Below are 12,918 nucleotides of genomic sequence, written 5' to 3'. Positions count from 1 at the left end.
CCTTTCTTACCTTGAGGGCTATAAAAAAAAGTAGGCCATGCTGGGCTGTAGTTTGTGAGTTCTTTGAAGATTGTGCTTCCCTATCCTTTCATGACTGCTTTGATTCTTATTCCTACCAGTTTAAAAATGAAAGTAAGATGAAAGCTATATTGCTTGTAACATATGAAGATGTTAGACTAAGAAAGGATATTAGAAACCAGCTACAGTTCTGCCTATTTCTAGCCTTAAAAATTTTTTTTTAAAATCTTTATTTTTAATAGTACTCAGGGATTTGCTAACCATTTAAGTGCTATAGTATCTGGTTATACCAAGTCAGGGTTCAATTTTAAGGTGATAGCTATTTAGTGAATTATTTTTAAAACATCCATTATATATTTATTTCACAGGCATGTTTTCGCACACTTAGTACAGTGTTAGCTATTTAACTCAGAATCAAGCATACCAAAGTGCAGAAAAGATGCAGCCAAAACAAAAAAGCTAAATTTTAAAGACTTTCACACTTGAGGTAGTATAAAATACTCTTCAGATTTTCCCCTTTGGCTGTCAAAACAACATGTATGGTTTGGTTCTTTCTGTAATTATGTATCAACTTCTAGAATATTTGTGAGGAGGGGAAATGACACTAAATATATTTTGCAATATTTATTACAACTGATGACACAGTTGAGTGTATGAGAGCTGCTGTTATAGGAGGTGGAGACCTGTGGAATATTTTCAGCAGGTTGGTGATGTGTACAGAGTTTTGTCGGGGTCGGGGGCATTATTCTAGGGTGATGTACAGGATAGATTAGAGATGAAACTGACCCTCTCTTGGTTTGAAACAAGTTCATAGAATAATCGTAATTGTCCAGTTATTTTTTTTTTAACTGTAATTGAAAAATGGCATCTCTGGCTGGGGTATTTTCTTCGAAGTCTTAGCTCCTAAAATTGTCCAAAGGATCATTAAGCAAGGTTAGTGGGATACAGCCATGGCAAAGCTAAAAGTCTAGGCCCTTCGTTCCTCCGGTAGCAAGGAGGTGAAGTGCCCCTGGATGTCTTGTGATTTGCCATTCATTATTAAGATTCTTTTACATAGCCTATAAAAGCTGAACCATCACACCATAGTTGTGCTTTTGTTTTTGTAGATGATGAACCCAGAGCTCCAGGACCTTACGTAGTTCGATGTGTGTTCAACGCATAGACAAACTTGGGATTTACCACTCCAAAGTCTGTGTTGAGGCATTCAGCAGAATCTGACTTTTAACGTTTTTAATTGTTTAACATTTTAAATTGTTAAGAATTTAACATTTTTAATTAAAATTTGGGGGTTTTTTTGGAGCATGAGTCTAGGCTTTAGCAAACATTCCCAGTGTTTTATTAGGGTGGTATCGATATACTGGAGATCTTACTGAACAGTATTTTTTCCTAGGAAAAGACCCGGGAACAGAAAGAAGTAGATCTGATTCCTAAAGTTCAGGAGGCTGTGAACTACGGTTTACAAGTGTTGGACAGTGCATTTGAGCAACTAGATATAAAAGCAGGAAACTCAGACTCTGAAGAAGATGATGCTAATGAGCGGGTGGAATTGATCCTTGAGCCAAAGGTAAAGACATTCAGTTGAAATATTTATTGTCATACCTGTTGTGTTTTGGGTACTTAACTTGGGCACGGAATTGGTAAGACATGGACTTCACTTCTAGGAAGTGAGGATGTCACTTAGCAGTCTCATACTGACTCCATCGATCAGAAAGAGTTGCTGTACACAAGCGTCGATTGAGCACTTACTAGGTACTAGCATGCCAAGTTGGGGGAGTACAAAGGTGCAGGACATGGTTCCTACTCTCAGGATGCTTATTACAGCAGTACCAGATGGTGCGAGAGAGGAGGCTTTACAAGAGTCACCATCATAAGTGCTCTGACTTCTAGCTGGGGAAATTAGGGTGAAGATGAGATCTGAATTGGGTTTTGAAGGATGAGGAGGCTCATGAGAGGTAGGGATTGTTGGGAATCTGACATTCTGCAGCTTGCACTAAGAGGGAACCTCCAAAGTGTTGAAAGACATGTGGGTTGTTCCCAGGTTTTGGCCAATATGAATAAAGCTGCTATGAGTGTTCACAAAGAAACTATTAGCAGATGTTTATTGCTTTACTGTTACTTTCTCTCAGGCTCAGTAGTAAACACAGGAGGTTGCCTTACTGATTTTGAGAGTCCTTGTGACACATAAGTGCCTTGTGAATTGAAACATGCTGCAAAACCAGTCTCTTCTAGTCCTTCATTTCACTGCACATTTCTCTTCCGATTTGAGCTTATAGCGCCAAGTTGGGGCTGATCCTTTAACCGTGATATGCTCGCCGGCTTGCTTTTTCACCATAGGGATTTGGAAGTCATCAGCAGACCCTGGGAAATGTGTTGCCTGGGCCACACTTGCTACTTCCAAGTCACACACCACTTTCTCTGTTACAGGAGGACTTTGGAAACAAGCCTCCTAAGCCAGTGAACAATTAGTTCAATTAGCACTTCCATTTCTTTGCACTAAATTGGTTGCTGTTGTATCTTTTACACTAACCTTCCCAAGCTTTCTGTCATTGGTGAAGCATCAGAATTGTTCTTCCCTGCACCCAGGTTCTTTTCTACAGGGAGGAGATATTAAGGCCAAAGGGCCATGCCTCACTGTGAAGATGGGAGGTTGCCCCAGGGTGGAGTGCTTTCTTTTCTATTTTTTTTTTTTTTAGGTCTTTTACCTCCTTAGGTACGTTTATTCCTACGTATTTTATTCTTTATGTTGCCATGGTGAATGGGATTGTTTCCTTAATTTCTCTTTCTGATCTTTCGTTGTTAGTGTATAAGAATGCAAGAGATTTCTGTGCATTAATTTTGTATCCTGCAACTTTACCAAATTCATTGATTAGCTCTAGTAGTTTTCTGGTGGCATCTTTAGGATTATCTATGTATAGTATCATGTTATCTGCAAACAGTGACAGTTTTACTTCTTCCTTTTTTTTTTTAATTAATTAATTTTATTTATTTATTTTTGGCTGTGTTGGGTCTTCGTTGCTGTGCATGGGCTTTCTCTAATTGTGGCGAGCGGGGGCTACTCTTTGTTGCGGTGCACGGGCTTCCCATTGTGGTGGCTTCTCTTGTTGTGGAGCACGGGGTCTAGGCATGCGGGCTTCAGTAGTTGTGGCATGCAGGCTCAATAGTTGTGGCTCGCGGGCTCTAGAGCACAGGCTCAGTAGTTGTGGCGCATGGGCTTAGTTGCTTCGCGGCATGTGGGATCTTCCCGGACCAGGGCTCGAACCCGTGTCCCCTGCATTGGCAGGCAGATTCTCAACCACTGTGCCACCAGAAAAGCCCTTTACTTCTTCTTTTGGAGTGCTTTCTTAACTCTAAATTTTTGATGTGTGTGATGGCCTTCAGTGGAAGGATCTCCAACATGTACTATTCTGTAGACAGTATCCTTCATTTTGTTTTGTTGTTTTATCATCTGGTCTTATTTTACCAATTTCACTTCTCTAAATTCTGCAGTGTGAACCTCTGGAGCATATTATTATTCTCTTCTTTGGGTTATTTTTTTCTGCTGGGTAGTTCTCATCAGTCCGTTGGAAACATTCCTTTAGTTAATTATGTTGACTGTAAATATTCGCCCAGTTGCCACTCTGTTTCTTTTCATCTAGCCCATGCTTTATGTTCTGTGTTCCTGCCTCTCTGCCCTGATGAAGTGTGAAGGAGTCCTCCTCCATTACCTTCCTTTGTGCCTTACTTGTGTCCTGTTTGTACACACGTCCCCCTACCCACCTGCCTTCTCAAGTCATAAAACCGTTTGGGTTATTTCCTCAGTGTGCTTCTCCAAATTTAGGACTTGGATCTTGAGATTGATTGATTGGTTGATTTTTACTCACCAGAGTTGAATTTTAGGGGAGGAAGATAGGTTACCATCATCAAAGGTTGCCAGAATATCCTGTTTCTTTCCTTGTTCCTCCTCCTTTTGGACGTATTACTATGAAGTTGTGCCCCTTTCCTTGTTTGGTTACTGCTAGTAAACTTTTTGCAAGCCTTTGTCATTTTTGTTAATAAGGCACTTGAGAAGGGAGATTCTATGTGATTCAGCTTTACTTTGCCATCTTTACCTAGGATTTAACTTTTTTTTAATCAGTGATTTAAAAAAAAAATCCTGCTGTGTTTCTTATTCTCCACTTTCATTATGTAACTTTTGGGCGGTAGTCAGATGGAACAAGATGTCAAATGGAATACCTAATTTTATTTTCAACCTAAATATTTAATGGCTTATTCCCTTTCATTGTTTACAGGATCTATACATTGACCGTCCTTTACCTTATTTAATTGGGTCAAAGCTATTCATGGAGCAGGAAGATGTAGGTCTTGGAGAGCTATCTAGTGAAGGTACTCTTTTGCACCAAATATTTTTGTTGCTTTTAACATTTATATCTTAACTTTTCATTTAAAAATAATTTCAGACTTTACATTAAAGTTATAAGACTAGTAGAGAGAGCGCCCACATACTGTTTACCCAGGTTTACCATTTGTGAACATTTCACCACATTTGTTTTATCATTCTCTCTATATATACATAATATTTTTTTCTGAACCTGTTTGGGAGACATCATGCAGACGTCATGCCCTCTTACTTCTCCGTATGGTTGGCAGTCTGTATCCATGGGTTTTTGCATCTATGTATTCAACCAACCTGGATTGCAAATATTTGGGAATAAAAAATTCCAGAAAGTCCCAAAAGCAAAACTTAAATTCGCCACGCACAGGCAGCTATTTACACAGCATTTATTTACATTGTATTTACAACTATTTATGTATCATTTACATTGTATGAGGTATTATAAGTAATCTGGAGATGATTTAAGGCTGTATACAGGAGAAGGATGTGGGAAGGTGTGTGTGTAGGTTATATGCAGACTACGCCATCTTGGTATCTCTGTGTGTGTGTGTGTGTGTGTGTGTGTGTGTGTGTGTTGGGGAAAGGGGGTCCTGGAACCAGTCCCTCAAGGGACAACTTATTTCTGTGTGTGTTTTCTAAGAATAAGAACTTTCTCTTATAGCTGCATATTCTGCATATTCATTTGCACATGTCTTCTTGGTTGGACATGTCTACTGGGCTTTGATGTGAGGCTTTTAATATGTCTATCCTGTTTATTGATAGAAAAATTATCAAAGTGGTTGAATCCTGTGAGACTTGGCAAGTATGTACAAATCAAATATACTTGACTTTTCAACCTCTTCTTTCGATGTAACTTTTATATGAAATAAAGTCACCAATTGACTGTTCTCCAACAGCAGCAACAAGAAGTATAATTATCAAAGTGAGGAAATTTTAACTGGATGTACTACTAGCTAATACTCAGTCATATTCAAATTTTGCCAGTTGTCCCAATAATGTTCTTTACAGTCTCTCTTTTTCTCTGGTTCAGAATCCAGTCCACTCACTGCATTTAGTTGTCAAATCTCTCTAGTCTTCTTTCAATCTGATACCATTTCTCAGCCTTTTTTTGCTTTTTACAACCTCAACATTTTCGAGGAGTGCAAACCAGTTTTTTCTTTGTAACGAATATATATTTTTTTGTAACTAATAGGTATCTTGTGGGGTGATACTTTGAGGCTATGTAAATGTTCCATTCCTCACTATAGTGAAGATACTTTTAATTCCAGTTAATGGGTATAGATGGTTTTATCAAAATCTTTAGATACTGATGTATGGTGGTTTGTGATCTTGAAAAGGAACTAAGGATCTTTTCTTATGAATATTGGCGATAACCTTTATCTTTCTTCTTACCAGAAGGTTCAGTAGGCAGCGATCGTGGTAGTATTGCGGACAGTGAAGAAGAGAATGAAGAAGAGGTAAGGGCTTTCTGGTGTGTCCAGGTCATGGTGGGCAGGAAACTTAGGGTGTGTTTAGTGGGCTAAATAAATAGCGTATTTGTGAATTAGCAGTTTGTTTACATAAATCTTTTAATAGTGACAGAAGCCATATTCTGAAGTTTTTCCCCTTGGGGTGGGAGTTCCTTTTTGTCTTGTATACAAAAACCAAGGAAAACTGCTTTAATCTCTTTTACCATTACCCTCCCACCTCCCCACCAAATTCTCTTCTTGCCAATATATTTTGAGGGCGGCAGCTTAGATATTTTGGTGGAATCTCTGCTTGAGATACAGTCTTTGAGTAAGTTCTATCTTTGAGTAATTCCAGGGAAAAAGTCCACATTTAAAACTTTCTTTTACTATAAAGACTTTGTAGACCAGAAGGATGCTGAAAGCATCCACTTACATGTTAGCTTTGCTGCTGCCTCTGGCATCTTCATACCCACAGAGCATGATCCGACTCCCTTCTCTATGGTCTCAGGGTCTGTGGGCCTTGGCCACTGTTGTACCTGGGGTTGTTCCTTTAAATGGAATACTCGTTATTGCAAAGGGCAGAAACCCTTTGAAGGATAGTCCCCGAGTGTTGATTTATAAACGGAGACAGCTTTGTATGTGTGCTCCTCTCTTCTCTGTCTCCACAGTCTCCGTTTCCTGTCCTCCTCCCTCCAGCCCTCCCAACAAAAAAACCTAATAGTAGGAAATAAACTTTTCTAAAATAACCTTGCTGTATAACTGATTGTCTTTAGCTAAATCCTTTGCTTTTAGCCACTGAAGCAACTCTTTACCTCATTGCTCATATTAAATACTCATGTTCCCTTCTTGGGCCTGATGAAGTCATTATCCTACTTAGAGGGAAAATAGAAAATGTAGTCCAAAATGTAAAATAATGCAAACCAACTTTTGATAATTTAGTTAATTAAATGTGCAACTCTTACTTTAAATCCAAAGGTTAGAGATGATAGGGCAGATCAATATGAACAAATAGAGAGGTTTAAATGAATCACAGAAATGACATGTTAACTGGAATAGTCCTTGGCGACATTGCCAACTCTCCACCTTATCTGCACCTTGATACGTCAGGTGACCAGTAGTCGGTACAGAGAGACCCAGTGTTGGCTACCCCAGAGACTTAGACCCGAGATCATTTCTGTGCTTCCAAGTAAAGCCTGTGTTAACAAAAAAGCCTCTTTTTTTTCCTCCTAAAGGAGTCAGATGAAGATTTTGCCAATCATAGTGACAATGATCAAAACCGGGTAAGATGCATATGTTGAAGTGACTTACATTTTAATTGAAGCATAGCATTTATACTAAATCTATACTAAAATTACTTTTGAATGACTTACGGAAAAGTAAGGATTTATTCATGTTTACAACTATTCATGTTTCCTTCAAATGTTTCATGTTTTTAGGCTAACTACCCTCTTGTATATTTTTTCTCATTTGCTTTATATTTTATCTTCATTTTTCTTAGACAACAAAGAGGTAAGAAACGAAATTGAGAAACGGAGCCTGTAAAACAAGGCCTGATTACCCACACTGAATTTTTCACATGAACACACCTTTCCTGTTTTAAAATTTGAGACAATATAGCAGTAAGGCTAAGGAACACTCCAAAAATGGAAATCTTATTATCCTACTGTCTTAGCACTGTTGTCTTAATTTTTGTATATCCTTCTAAGGACATATTCTTTTCATAACATGCATAGTTTATTTTCTGTTATTTTATATTAACATATCACAAGTGTTTCCTTGACATTTTAAATAGTCTTTGTAATTTGCTTTGTAAACTTCTATATTTTTTTTTAACATACATATGTAATACTGTTGTAGTCTTTAAATGTGTATGGGAAATAGTTTATTTTTAAATTTTAATTTTTGACATAATGCTGCATTCAGTGTTTTCATACATAAAAATCCTTTCCTTCTGTGAACTCTTTCCTTCGGAATTAGGTGGTGTAGAGTTACTTGATACTACTGTCTAATGGACGTTCAGATTAACAGATCATGCATAATGATTTTCCCAGAATCTCATCAGCCCTGGGATTATGATTTTTGCTACCATAGTATATGTACAGTGGTATATTGAGATGATCCCAATTTGCATTTCACTTTCCTAATTTGGAAATATTTTTTCACAAAAATTTCCAATTAGCAAATGAAAGATTTAGCACTTTTTGGTTGTTACTTGTATTTTTTTCAGTTGTATTCACAAATGTGGCTCATCTTTATAATTTTAATAATCCTTCTGTACAGTGTATTTATTTCTATGGAATTTACTGTTAAGATCTGTAAATTCAGACAGTTTTTTAAAAATTAATTAATTAATTAATTTTGGTTGCACCGGGTCTTAGTTGCAGCACACAGGATCTTCGTTGCAGCATGTTTAGTTGTGGCATGCGGGCTTCTTAGTTGCAGCATGCATGTGGGATCTAGTTCCCTGATTAGGGATTGAACCTGGGTCCCCTGCATTGGGAGCACGGAGTGTTACCCACTGGACCACCAGCGAAGTCCCTGGACAGTTTTTCAAATAATACAGTATGGTGATTAAAAGCATTGGGGGAACCATTTGTTTGTATTGTTAAAGATAGATTTGCTGTGTGTGCCACTGCTAACCTCAGAGTTCTAAGGATTAAATTAGTTTAAAAAGTGCTTTTAGCATAGTGCCTGGCACAGTTTATTGATTTCCATGTTAAAAAAATTTTTTTTTAATTATACAATTTTTACATACCAGTGGCTGCCTTTCTAAAAAGTTAGAACTTAACACATAAGACTAAGTTTGAGACATCCAATCCTCATCGCCTCACAGTCTCCAGAAGTAACTGGTGTTATCATCTGGGAGTGCATATTCCAAGTGTTGTTCTTTGCTTTCACAAATATGTCTGTGTTCATAGAAATGGTGTAGTATATGTGTCAGGGAGTGGTCAGGATATCATTCTGGGTTTATCATTCACTGTTTTGGCACTTGATTGGCCTTGGATGTCTCTCCAATTGTTACAGCTTATTCCTTTTAACTATTAGTATTTTTATTAAGATAAGACTATCCTTATTTAGCTTATTCATTTCTCTAGTGGTAGACATTTTTATTATTTCAGTCTTTTGCTATTGCACTGAAAATAAACCTTGTGTGTTACCTGTTCTAGCACATTTACTGCTTCATAACTTTTGGTGCATTATTTGTTGTTCCCAATTTGAAGGAGAAGTCTAAAGACTAAGTGGCAGTATCTCTTTTTCAGCTTGATGACTGTATCTAATAGTTTTAATCTGGTGGTTTATACTCTTAGCACACTGCACAAATGAGTGATGAAGAAGAGGATGATGATGGTTGTGACATTTTCGCTGACTCTGAGAAGGAGGAGGAAGATATTGAGGACATTGAAGAGAATTCCAGACCTGTAAGAAAGACTATAGTTGCTATCGCTTGGCAAGGTTTTAGAAATGGTACCTAGTACTCATTCCTTTTATGGTCATTTATATTTGTAACCGTCTCATTTTGCATCATATTTGTAATTTCATTTACACTTTTGGAAATAATGGTTGAGCATCCCAAGTTGCCTTACAAGTACCACTTTCTTCTCCAAATGTTAAGATTTTACAAGTTAGATCATTCAAAATATATTCAGTTTCAGAGTTTTAAGATCCTAATACTCCCCCCCACCCAAGAACTTCATGGTAGTTTTCTTATCTAGATCTAGATAAGAAAACTACCATGTATTAAAGTGAAGTATAAAAAAATAAGGAAATAAAGACATCTCCCTTTGAAGGAGCACTGAGTCTTCTTTCTCAGGTGATCTGTATAGGGTGCGTGTGTTTACATTTATTTAGTTAAACCTTATTTTCCCATCAGTTCAATTTCTTTGCCATTGTTTACATAGTTTTGTTAGGTGTCCAAAAGTAAACTGTACTAGTTTGTTACAAAAAATGTTACAAAAAGGTGATTCTTTTGGTCTTCTCTGCCTGTAGAAAAAAAGTAGACCTACATCATTTGCTGATGAGCTGGCAGCTCGGATCAAAGGGGATGCTGCAAGCCGGATGGAAGAGGAGCAAACAGGTATGAGCTAAAGGGGCACCCCCCAAGCTGCTACCGATATGAGCTAAAGGGGCAGTGAGGAAGTGTAGGACCCTCTGCTGGGCTTCACTGAGTGTAGATTTCCTTGTTTAATTACTAAGGCGCAAGAGGCTTAAATTGTAGTTCTTATCTTTTTTGGCTTATAGACTCTTTGATAACTGAACACTGTGGACCCCCACCCCCAGCCCATCTCCCAAAAAATGCACATATGTGCACCTATATATGCAGTTTCATGGGATTAATGGGTACCACAGAGAACCATGGGCCCCAGATGAAGAATCCTTGGCTTAATATTTACTCCTATATTTTACTTTGACTAGATAACAATGTACCATACACTATATTCTAGTGGTTTAACAGAGTGGAAAGGTGTCAGAAGAAGTCTTTCAGCAAGTGCAGTCCTGTTACGCACGTGACCCTGGTATAGTAGAGTAGCTGAAGCTTTCTGCCTTAAAAAGAGGCACTTTTGAGTGTCTGCTCTGGGTAAGGCACCGAGGGGGGTGCTCAGGTGGAGCCGAGATACAAAGTTGAATGTCTTGCTCTTAGCTTAGGAGTTGTGAGGATGCCAGATGTGTGTGAAGAATCAGTAGGTAAATACTAAGGGTGGACTGAGTATTGTTCAAACTGTGAGATATTCTTCAAGCCTTATCCCCAGGGGAAACAAAACCTCGGAAGACATTGAAAGAGAGGAAGGAAAGGAAAACTCCCTCAGATGGTAAGCCTTTCCCCTCAATTCTCTTGTTTTAGGAGGCTCTTGACTCGGGAATGGGAATATTGCTTATGTGATCTGTAGAAGTGCCTCTTTAAGTGCTGACAAATGAGGTCTGTCTCTGTACACTTTTTGAAAGCATTTGAGAGCATGCTTTTGGGGTGTGGGGAGAAGTGAGTGTGGAGTTAAAATGCTTTAAAGATTTGAATTACTAGATTTTATAGGGATCGTTAGCTGTCTTTCTAGACTTCTGTAGACGTTTAGAAACTAGGGAGCGCTAGCATTTGTTTTCAATAAGAAATATTATATCAGACCCTTTAACATTCAGTGGTAATGTCCATTATGTTTCCACCTGGGACAGTGTCAATCTGCAGCTCTCTCTTCAGTCTACCTTTCTGTCCCTCAAATTCTGGTGGAATACGTCTTCAATGGCAATCGAAGCATAGACTTGCTTCAGAAGAAATTTAGATGAAAGTAATTGCCTGCAGAGTTTACCTTGCCCCAGACATTTACAGACTTGAGAGTGGGAAACCAAAGAGCATTTTAGGGGATTCAGGGAACTGTTTAATGAGTTTTTGTCTGAAGGTCCTGAGACTGCCAGCATTCAAGTAGTCCTTGTTACATATGGTTAGATAAACTCTATGCCAGTTTTGGAGGTGTTATAAAGGTTAATCCCCAGAACTGGGGTTCTAAACCCATCTTTAATTCTCCCTGCAAAACATTTCTTTCTGTTTGCTAGATGAAGAAGATAACTTATTTGCACCCCCCAAGCTGACAGATGAAGACTTCTCACCATTTGGTTCTAGAGGTGGCCTGTTCAGCGGAGGGAAGGGACTTTTTGATGATGAGGATGAGGAGGTGAGTCAGCGGGAATAGCGAAGCTCTCCATAGCTGTGTCACGTGTCCACAAGGAAGAAATACAGTTAGTTCCTTTAGTAAGGAAAGGATGGCTTCTTAGTTGGAATTTGCTTCTACTTTCATATTTTAGGAGATTCTGAATTAAGAATCACAAAATGAGGAAATACTGTATCCTGATGCCCTTTGTTAAATAGGGAGAGGATGTGAGAGTGTTAATAGTGGAAAATTTACTTGGTTAAGTGATTGTTTCTTACCTTGTCTTTTGTCTTTTTCCACGTCTGTATTTAATTCCTGGGCAGACCTAAATTATTTCAGGGTCTGATTTTGTCATAGTCTTCACTTTGGAACTGATTTTCTGACAGAACAGTAAATATGTAGCTTTAAACTTTACACGGCACTTTTCTTTAGAAATCTTTACTGCAGCTCCATTTTCCTCTGCTATTTTGAACTGTGTTGTATACTTTATTACAAGCAGAGTGACCTCTTCATGGATGCCCCTCAGGATCGGGGAGCTCGAGCCTCTGTTAATGAAGGTGAGCGTGGATTGATGCTGCCTGTGCTTCTTCAGGCACAGATTTCCAGACCTGGTTACTTCCCATCAGGAGATGGAACCCCTGAAGTTCTTCCCAAACCTTGTTTCTCTGTTAGGCAGGAAGCTGTTGTGTTCACCTTGATCTAGTTAAAAGCTGTTCATTTGTACTAATTCATGTATTGGAAAAAACAAAAAGTACCATCTGTAAACCCACATCACAATTTTGTCTCTTTAGAGAATTCACAGTCAACCAGCGAAAGCACTCTAGCAGTGTTGAGGATATTTTAATTTAATCAAGTTTAGTTCAAAAAAACATTTCTGAAATTCTGCACATAAGTTGGAGATCAGTAATTCCTCAGCCCAGTGTGCATTAGAATAATTTGTGGAATTTTTAAAAAGCATCCATAAGCTATTTAAAAACTTAAAAATTTTATTCCATGAGGTCTGTGATAGTTCTTGGGAATTGGGAATGAGTTATTTTAAGCGACTTGGTCTCCCCAGGCCACAAGTTGTCAGATTTTAGACTTATTATGATGCTGGCTGACCTGATTGTCTTGAGGTTCCTGCTCTCCACTTTTTGGCATCTGTGGCTTGCCTAGTTTCTTGCTTTCCTGTTTTTGTCTTCATTTCTGTCACTGACATCTCCGATATTTTGCTCTTCTTCTTTTTTTTTTTTTTTTTAATAGATTTTATTTATTTATTTATTTATTTATGGCCGCGTTGGGTCTTCGTTGCTGTGCGCGGGCTTTCTCTAGTTGCGGCTAGCGGGGGCTACTCTTTGTTGTGGTGCACAGGCTTCTCATTGCGATGGCTTCTCTTGTTGCGGAGCACAGGCTGTAGGCACGTGGGCTTCAGTAGTGGTGGCTTGCAGGCTCTAGAGCGCAGGCT

General features: G+C 38.5%; 1 protein-coding gene across 15 annotated transcripts in view; it reads left to right on the top strand.

Moving 5' to 3' along the window:
• The window catches only part of LOC309642247 (WASH complex subunit 2-like), a 56,254-nt gene that overhangs the window by 7,732 nt on the left and 35,604 nt on the right, over positions 1 to 12,918 (top strand). For 7 of the 15 annotated variants that reach the window (XM_082423455.1, XM_082423454.1, XM_082423456.1 and 4 more), the window contains exons 5-13: positions 1,409 to 1,582; positions 4,287 to 4,380; positions 5,786 to 5,847; positions 7,071 to 7,118; positions 9,147 to 9,257; positions 9,826 to 9,913; positions 10,575 to 10,646; positions 11,380 to 11,498; positions 11,971 to 12,031. In XM_082423455.1, coding sequence (XP_082279581.1) covers positions 1,409 to 1,582; positions 4,287 to 4,380; positions 5,786 to 5,847; positions 7,071 to 7,118; positions 9,147 to 9,257; positions 9,826 to 9,913; positions 10,575 to 10,646; positions 11,380 to 11,498; positions 11,971 to 12,031 — 829 coding nt within the window. The remainder of the gene's footprint in view (positions 1 to 1,408; positions 1,583 to 4,286; positions 4,381 to 5,785; positions 5,848 to 7,070; positions 7,119 to 9,146; positions 9,258 to 9,825; positions 9,914 to 10,574; positions 10,647 to 11,379; positions 11,499 to 11,970; positions 12,032 to 12,918) is intronic. The other 8 variants (XM_082423459.1, XM_082423466.1, XM_082423460.1 and 5 more) reach the window with 5 other exon arrangements.

The sequence above is a fragment of the Balaenoptera physalus genome (assembly GCF_965194825.1).
Source record: "Balaenoptera physalus genome assembly, chromosome: 14".
In the NCBI taxonomy this organism is placed as follows: Eukaryota; Metazoa; Chordata; class Mammalia; order Artiodactyla; family Balaenopteridae; genus Balaenoptera; species Balaenoptera physalus.
The sequence above is the reverse complement of the archived record's forward strand: the minus strand, read 5'-3'. Positions and strand labels throughout refer to the sequence as shown.